The sequence below is a fragment of the Triticum aestivum genome, chromosome 1B (assembly GCF_018294505.1).
Source record: "Triticum aestivum cultivar Chinese Spring chromosome 1B, IWGSC CS RefSeq v2.1, whole genome shotgun sequence".
Taxonomy (NCBI): Eukaryota; Viridiplantae; Streptophyta; class Magnoliopsida; order Poales; family Poaceae; genus Triticum; species Triticum aestivum.
In genome coordinates, this window is record NC_057795.1 from 9,616,409 (window position 1) to 9,625,632 (window position 9,224).

Genomic DNA, 9,224 nt, shown 5'->3' on the forward strand with positions numbered 1-9,224 from the left:
TATTCCCCTAATATGCCATGCATGCTTCGCCGCATCAAGGATACCTGCGAGCACATCAACTACCAAGTAAAACAGAAATGGTGATAGGGGGTCACCCTGACGTACCCCACGAGAGGTGGCGAAGATGGGCCGGCTTCATCATTCATGTTAACTACTGTTCTACCACTAGAGATGTGTTGCATAACCATCACAATCCAATGGGTGTCAAAACCTTTTTGGATGAGGACCTCCTTCACGAAGGACCAATGGACACTGTCGTAAGCTTTAGGAAAATCATTATTTTTTTTACTAATTTGAGGTGTTTTCTCTTGACTTCCTGGATGACCTCATAGAGAACGAGGATCCCATCGAGAATAAATGAATCTCCCTTTAATGAAGGCGGTCTGATTCAGGTGGGTATTCCTATCTGCTATAAGGGCCGCCCTACTGGCGTACCCTTTAGCATGGATCCGAAAGATAACATTAATGATCGTTATTAGACGGAAATGACAAATGTTGGTCGCTCCGCAGATTTTGGGGATGAGAGATATTATCCCATACTTAAGGCAGGAAATGTCCATCACTCCATGGAAGAATTCCCCAAAAAGATCCAAGATATCGTTCCCTAGAAAGCATGGAAGAAGCGCACTGGCAAGCCGTCCGGACCCGGGGCTGATGCCGGGTTCATGGACTTGATGATCGCTACGACTTCGGCCTCCTCGAAAGGTGCTAGTAGTAAGTTGTTCTCCTCTGGAGAAACCGGACTATTCCCTGTTCTAATATGTTCGGCGAGGAGGTTCCACCCCTAGCGGCCTCTGAGAATAACTGAGCATAAAACCAGTCGACATGTGCCCTAATATCCACGGGGTCCTTGATTAAACGGTCACCATCCTATAAAAGGGAAATAGTACATCTATGCCTCCTTCCGTTGGCAATAGCTTGGAAGTACCCCGTGTTGCCGTCCCCAAAAAGTACCCAGTTCATGGCGCCAATAGGTCTCTTCTTTACAACAGATTTTGAGGATCTCGTCCTCCAGATTATAGCGGATCGCCCATTCTTCCAAAGATAAGCGTACCCCATTGGCCTTAAGATCCAGGAGCTGAATCTTGAAAAGCTGGCCAGCCTTGCGGACCTTGAGATCTGTGGCAAGGTTAGCACCCCACCCCTTCATGAACTGGCGGGAGCGTTTAGCCAGAAAATGCCCACAGTCAACCGCGGACATCATCTGATGAGGTTCATCTTTGGGTACATACATAATGTTGCATATTTTTTCAATGTTTCAGAGTGTATTGTAATGTTTCATTCTATACCAGCAAATCCGACTTTAAACAAGTGTACTCTTATTTGTTTGTACATGACGAAACATTATGATATACACTGTGGAATGAGAAAAAAAAATACCACAATTAAATATGTAACACTAAGAAACAAAACAATTTTTGCCACAACCTAGAAAGCGTGGCATGAATATCAAAGTAACAACAGATGGTGGATAAATGTACAGGATGTTCCATGCATGGTAGAATATCATTCACAGAGAAGCTCGCACAAACTTAACTTTGGTTCTCCACCGATAAAAAGTAGAGCTAGCTACTAAAAAGGCATAGTCATCACAGCAAATTCATGTCCAAGCTACCCAATTACAACACAGAATGGCTAGCCCCATATGTACTAGTTCAGTTACAACAAAATTCACGTTCAAGAGAAATAAAAGCTAGGAAAACATACAAGGTACAACATGCCAAGAAATATTCAGTACAGATGGTAGGTATAAAGAAACATAGAAGGCATCTAATGATCAGCATCAATCAATGTTTTCATCAGCATTGCCTTTCTCCACTGTTTCAGTTTTCCTTTGAACTTGATCGGAGGTGGCAGCTCGGAGTAGCTCACAACCATCTTTGGGGGCACTAAATAGCTTCTTCCCCTGGTATCTCGTTACCCTCCTCCACTGCCTCTGTGATCTCCTCAAGCAGCTCTTTAGAAAGAGCAGCTGGGTCTATCTCATAGCAACCCATGGGCAAATCTGGAGCTTCTTCCCCTGTCATCCTGTAAAAAGGAACCTGGTGTGAAAACCGAAGCATCTCTTCTTTCATAATCCTCTTGATGGCATACCCATCCGGGCAGCGTTGAAAAACCGTTCTGAATCCAGCAACCTTGATCAATGCGGCGACAGAAATGCCGTGCTCAGCATCATAATCATCCAGAACCTCAACCAGATCATAGACTTGCATCACATTATCAGGAGTATTTCCATTCCAATCAGCTGACCAGTTCCGGTACACGGCCCATATGTCGCCTTTCCGTGGATAAATGCTGATTATCCCACCAGGACCATTATCCCATGTAATCTGGTGAGAGAATGCGTTCAATGCACTGCAGGTTTCATACATGCCAATCCTGAAATCACCACACGTCTTTCTTAAATCAGAAGAAACCCAATCGAAAGACCCAAATTCATTGCTCGTCCTTGCGCCGTGGAGAAAACTTATCCCAAGCTTAAATGGTGATAAGGACAGACGTTTCTTAATGAGCACATAACACTGAGGCATGCCATCTTTGTCACCATAAGAAGCCCAAACTTGACCACTCTGAAAAGATTCCTCGGTACGATCCTTATCAAAATCATGAAAATGAGGATCAGGAACAATATATGTGAATGGGTGATCCTCTTCTTTTTCAGCATCTGTGTTTCTACCAGAATCATTCTTGTTACTTCTAATCTTCCTCAGCTTCTCGGTCAAGCTGCTCTTCGCTTTTTTAATCAAAAGTTTCCTCTTTTCATCCTTATCAATGGACTTGGCTAGGCTAATTTTGGTAGGAGGTTGCACTTTCCCGTTGTGCCCAACATTAACATGTTGAAACTCCATGGCTCCAGTGTTGCTAGAAGCCAGAATACTTCCACCTCCCATGAATGGTGGACTCCACTGAAAATTTATAGCACTGCTTGCATCTTGATTCTCAGTTTGGACTGCACGGCCATTCTCAGTTTGCGGCATTGGTGTCTCGTTTGCTTGGAACGGCTTATGGCAGTTATGGTGCACTGCAGATGTTTCTGATCCTACATTCTGCTTCCTTTTCCCTGCCCTGGAAGCAGCATTTAAGATGCTAGTTAGAGTTACAAACTTCCTCTCTGCATCCTCCTTTCCAATAAGGGCCGCGTCCTTGTTGCACTCCATTTCACAACACCTCAGCAAGTATAAACAGACACACGGAACGATGGATTAGGAAAAAGATACTTGACCCCAGAGCACTCCAATGTTATCACCAATCAGCGCTGGGCACGTGATCATACAATAACCTTCAAAGCCATAATCAAAAAGAAATAATGTTACCAAAAATCATAAAAAAACTTTAGATATATAAACTTTTTTTTACAAATAGAACCCTGCACGCAATGCGCTAGGCGCGAAATCAAAGTTATAGTAGCTTATCATAATAATCATGCCCCCATCATGACCTGAATTGTAACCATGGATAACTCAAAATATTGCTTTACTGCAAAGATGCAGAACACGCCAAAATATGAGTGATAAAAGGCCAATTAAAGATACTGGACCTTAACATACATACATACAACCCTAGAATTACTGAATTTATATCTACACTGTAAACGGCCACTACCTTAGCAAGCAATAGGTGGCGCGCGGAAATATGAAACATACAATATCGTCTGCAGATACATAAATTTATGTATCTGCAGGTCCCAGAGCATTAAGGGTACACTGCAAATTATGCAAGCAACCTTTGAAGCTAAATACTTCAGCCTCCCGACACCAGATGGCAGAATGAGTAAGGGTAAATTAAAAAGCCTACAAGAGAGGTTGGCAAAATGCTTAATGGAATGGGAGGACAACTATCTCTCTATGGGTGGAAAAGAAATAAAGATCAAGCGATCGCTCAGACCCTCCCGGTTTATGTTATGAGCGTCTTCAAGGTACCAGCGGGGCTATGTGAGGAACTCATGAGAATGATTCGTCGCTTCTGGTGGGGAGCAGAAAAAGGTAAACGAAAAACACATTGGGTCAGCTGGGACTTTATGGTGAGACCTAAAGGAAAAGGTGGAATGGGGTTTAAAGACCTTCGGATGTTCAATCAAGCCCTCTTAGCATGGCAAGCCTGACGTCTTATTCAGTTTCCGGAAAGTCTCTGTGCACAGGTTCTGCGGGCCAAGTACTATCCGGATGGGTCCATTCTTGACACTGTCTTTACCGGGAACGGATCATCAACGTGGAACGCCATTGAGCATGGTCTGCAGTTAGTGAAGCAGGGGTATGTTTGGTGGGTGGGGAATGGTACTGACATATGTATCTGGCGCGACCCGTGGTTGCCGAGAGGGCCTCCCTTTAAGCCAATCACGCAGAAACGACGGCGCCGACTGAAATGGGTAGCTGACCTTCTGAATTTTGATGGATCTTGGAACATTTCACTCCTCAGACAACACTTCTATCCGGCTGATGTTATAGAGATTCTGAAAATAAAATAAAAACCTCTGGCCAACGGGAGGCTGATTCTATTGCTTGGCAACCAGACAAGCATGGTCGTTTCTCTGTGAAGTCGGCGTACAATTTTGCAAGGGATGAGATCTTGGCTTGAAAGGGGACTGTTGCGTGTAGTACTCGGCCTGATGGCTCAAGGCCGGGGTGGAAAATGCTATGGAGTTGTGGAGCGCCATCCAAAGTCTGTGTGTTTGCTTGGAAAGCTGCTAGGGAAGCACTGGCCACTAGGCTGAACAAGATGAAACGCCATATGGAGGTTGATGGAGTGTGCACCATTTGTGGACAGGAAGATGAGTCAGATCATCATGCACTCGTACGCTGCCCCCATGCTCGAAACTCATGGAATGTTATGAGGCTAGTTTGGGACCTGCCATTGGAGGAGGTTCTTAGTAGAAGAGAACCAGATTGGTTGCTGCTGCTCTTACACGAATTATCCGAGACCCAACGGATGCTTGTGCTCATGGTGTTATGGCGTGCTTGGCATATACACAACGAGTTGACTCATGACAAGCCCCTGATTCCAGTAGAGGTGTCCAAGAGGTTCCTTTGTGATTATGTGCAATCCCTGTTGACAATCAAGCACTACCCACATGCGGATACTATCAAAGGGAAACTGCCGGTCCTGACAGAGTTAAGCAATTTTGTTCCTGACACTACCAATACAAAATGTTTGGTCCTGTTGCTTGGGAACCCCCACCGGGCGGACATGTCAAACTGAATTTCGATGGCTCGTTCGTTGTCGCTGATGGGTCTGCGGGAGCGGGCATGGTACTGCGCAATCACTTGGGCCAAGTAATTTTTGCGGCGTGTAGATGGCTGTATGATTGCCCTTGACCACTGGAGGCTGAGATTACTGCATGTGCTGAAGGCCTTAACTTAGCTCTACATTGGTCCCAGAAACTCATCTTGGTGGAACAGACTGTGCTAAACTTGTGTCCATGATCAAGGCTGGACCGGTGGATCGATCTAGTAGCATGTACCTTATTTCAGAAATCACGGAGATGCTAAAGCAGCGACACTCCCAAGTTCGAAAGATCACTCGTGCGCAGAACAAGGTTGGACATACTATGGCAGCGATAGGGCGTGGACAGCAAAGGACGACTTGTTGGCTCGCAAATGTTCCTCAGGAGATTAGCATTGTCATTATGAATGATTGTAACACTATGATTAATTAAGTAATGAAATGCTTTCCCCCCGCAAAAAAAAGGTCCCAGAGCAATTTGGTTTTGTTTACCAAAAAGGCTTTCGCACTGCTTTATATACTCCCTCTGTCCAGAAATACTTGCCCTAAAAATTGATATGATGTATCTATAACTAAAATAAGTCTAGATACAATAATTTTTAGGACAAGTATTTCCGGACGAAGGGGATCCACAACACCCAGTACGAACTCAGCACACAACTTATAAAACATCGAATTAGTCGAATTAGTTAGGTGGACAAATAATTCTACTCTCTGAAGCAAGAAGAATAAGACAGAGATCGAGCCGTGCTAGACCTAGCAGACAGCCAGATCTGCTGCACGTACGCACGCGCATGGTTTTCCTTACCAGGGGAACACGGCTTGGTGGAGGGGCCAGGAAGGACGAGGAAGGCGGCGCTGCAAGCCGGGGAAGGAGTGGCGGCGCAGCAAGCACGGGATTTGGCGGATTCCGGCGAGATCCAGAGAGTGTTGGATTACGGCGAGAGGGGAAGGAAATGAGAGAGCGAGAGGGGAGCAGGGTTTACGTCTGATCCTCGATCGATCGGCTCTCGTTAGCCGGACGTTGCAATTTCCGTCAGCAGGGTGGGGCGCATGGATGTTTGACCACCTCCGCCATCCGCGTGCCAGGTACTACGGGAGGGTGTCCGTCTGCGGGAATTTCTTATGTCCTTCGGTTGGGCCAACTTCAGCGCACGGCACGGAATGGTCAAACGGTGAACGTTTGGATCGAAACGGACAGCTGCGATGGCCCAACGCGCGATCCCATCTGTAAAGTCTGTCCGTTTCATGTCCGGCTCGACCAAACCGGGAGCAAATTTGGCCCGACTTTGCGGCCAGATGGGCAGTGAACGGACGCGCACGTGTCCTCTCGGCGTCTGCCTTGGGCCCACCTATCGGCCGTCCAACTATATTCCACCAGCCCCATTTAATCCACACGTGTGGGCGGGCCCGCATGTCAGCCATCCAGCCGCCCCCAGCCGCATCCTTTTTTATGGCGAAGTTGGGGACTGGCATATCGAATTCCCCACCACGTCCACACAACACCATTGCTCCCTCCCTCCCTAACAGCAAACCCTAGCCTAGCGTCGCCGCTCTCCTCGCTCCTCGCCGCTCGTTTCCATGGGCTTCTGGAAGTGGGTGCCTAGCAAGAAGGCCAAGCATGACCATGAGGCGGGGTCGTCGTCTGCCTCGTCTAGAAGCGCGACCACCCACTCCACCTTGCCGGCCGTGTTCTCGATCTCATCTCCGGCGGCCGTGTTCTCCATCCGCCCATCATGGCCTCCCCAGGGGAAACCCTTGATCTTGTGATCGGATGATGGCGACACTTTGATGTGTCATTTTCTCTCCTGGGGGCTTTGTCTCGGAGCTCGACACTAGAAAGCGAGATTGGTGATTTGCGGTAGGTGTGGCGTCCACACATCTGTGGGGTCAATGATGGTAGGAGCAATGTCGGCGAAGTGACAATGGTTGCTATAGTCGGCTCTTCTCCGACGTGTCTGCAGTATTGCGTCGATTTCTTTGTTGCTGTGGACTCGAAGCTGCGGCGGCGGGGCCCTGTGGTATATGATGACTGGCTGCAGGTGGCCATTCAGCGATCTTCCGTGGTGCCAACCGTGCCTTGTTTTGTCCTTCAGAATTCTGCTTCAGAATCAGAATTTCGCTATTTTTCTGTAGGTGGCTGAGTTTTGTCACAGATCTTCATGCAGCTTCACGCGCCCACTATAGTGGGGCTGAGTTGATGATCGCCTTCGGCGAAGTCGGAGTCATTTGCTCTAAGTGTAGGGATGGCAATGATGCCTCTAGGTCTAGGAGAGGAGTGATGATGATGACGCCTGCGTGCTGTCTCGTTGAGGCCCTCTATGGAGTGGTTTGTGGGTTTCTTATGAGTGCCGCTCAGCGGTTGTGATGGTTTTCACCTGGTTATCTGTCAGCGTTCTGGGAACCGGGGTACCCAGACTTGCCTGCCTGCGGCTCACGACGTGGCTCCACCAATGGCATGGTACGGCCTGATACGTCTCCAACGTATCTATAATTTTTGATTGTTCCATGCTATTATATTACCCGTTTTGGATGTTTATGGGTTTTACTTTACACATTTATATCATTTTTGGGACTAACCTACTAACCGGAGGCCCAGTCCGTATTGCTGTATTTTTTGCCTATTTCAGTATTTCGAAGAAAAGGAATATCAAACGGAGTCCAAATGCAATGAAACCTTCGGGAGCGTGATTTTTGGAACGAACATGATCCAGAGGACTTGGAGTGCAAGTCAAGAAGCAGCCGAGGCGACCACGAGGGTGGAGGGTGCGCCCACCCCTACAGGGCGCGCCCCCTATCTCGTGGGCCCCTTGGGCGGCCACCGACCTACTTCCTCCTCCTATATATACCCACGTACCCCGAGAACATCAGAACAAGCCACGAAAACCTAATTCCACCGCTGCAACCTTCTGTATCCGCGAGATCCCATCTTGGAGCCTTCGCCGGCGCTCCGCCGGAGGGGGAATCGACCACGGAGGGCTTCTACATCAACACCATAGCCCCTCCGATGAGTTGTGAGTAGTTTACCACAGACCTTCGGGTCCATAGTTATTAGCTAGATGGCTTCTTCTCTCTTTTTGGATCTCAATACCATGTTCTCCTCAATCTTCTTGGAGATCTATTTGATGTAACTCCTTTGCGGTGTGTTTGTCGAGATCCAATGAATTGTGGGTTTATGATCAAGTTTATCTATGAGAAATATTTGAATCTCTTCTGAATTCTTTTATGTATGACTGAGTTATCTTTGCAAGTCTCTTCGAATTATCAGTTTAGTTTGGCCTACTAGATTGATCTTTCTTGCAATGGAAGAAGTGCTTAGATTTAGGTTCAATCTTGCGGTGTCCTTTCGTAGTGACAGTAGGGGAAACAAGGCACATATTGTATTGTTGCTATCGAGGATAAAAAGATGGGGTTTATATCATATTGCATGAGTTTATCCCTCTACATCATGTCATCTTTCTTAATGCGTTACTCTGTTCTTTATGAACTTAATACTCTAGAAGCATGCTGGATAGCGGTCGATGTGTGGAGTAATAGTAGTAGATGCAGGCAGGAGTCGGTCTACTTGTCACGGACGTGATGCCTATATACATGATCATGCCTAGATAATCTCATAATTATTCGCTTTTCTATCAATTGCTCGATAGTAATTTGTTCACCCACCGTAATACTTATGCTATCTTGAGAGAAGCCACTAGTGAAACCTATGGCCCCCGGATCTATCTTTTATCATATAAGCTTTCAATCTACTTTTATTTGCATCTTTACTTTTCCAATCTATATCATAAAATACCAAAAATATATTTATCTTATCATACTATCTCTATCAGATCTCACTTTCGCAAGTGGCCGTGAAGGGATTGACAACCCCTTTATTGCGTTGGTTGCGAGTTCTTTGTTTGTTTGTGTAGGTGCGTGGGACTTTTGAGGAGCCTCCTACTGGATTGCTACCTTGGTTCTCAAAAACTGAGGGAAATACTTACGCTACTATTGCTGCATCACCC

At 46.6% G+C, this 9,224-nt stretch overlaps 1 protein-coding gene across 1 annotated transcript; it reads right to left on the reverse strand.

The window, feature by feature from the left end:
* Positions 1 to 1,889: 1,889 nt before the first annotated feature.
* LOC123075632 (uncharacterized) lies at positions 1,890 to 3,158 on the reverse strand. The gene has a single exon (XM_044498192.1). The coding sequence runs from the start codon at positions 3,156 to 3,158 to the stop codon at positions 1,890 to 1,892; it is 1,269 nt and encodes a 422-aa protein (XP_044354127.1).
* Positions 3,159 to 9,224: the final 6,066 nt, after the last annotated feature.

What these genes read in the sequence shown, in the direction of transcription:
- LOC123075632 (XM_044498192.1), bottom strand. Translation starts at nt 3,158, where the DNA reads ATGGAGTGCAACAAGGACGCGGCCCTTATTGGAAAGGAGGATGCAGAG.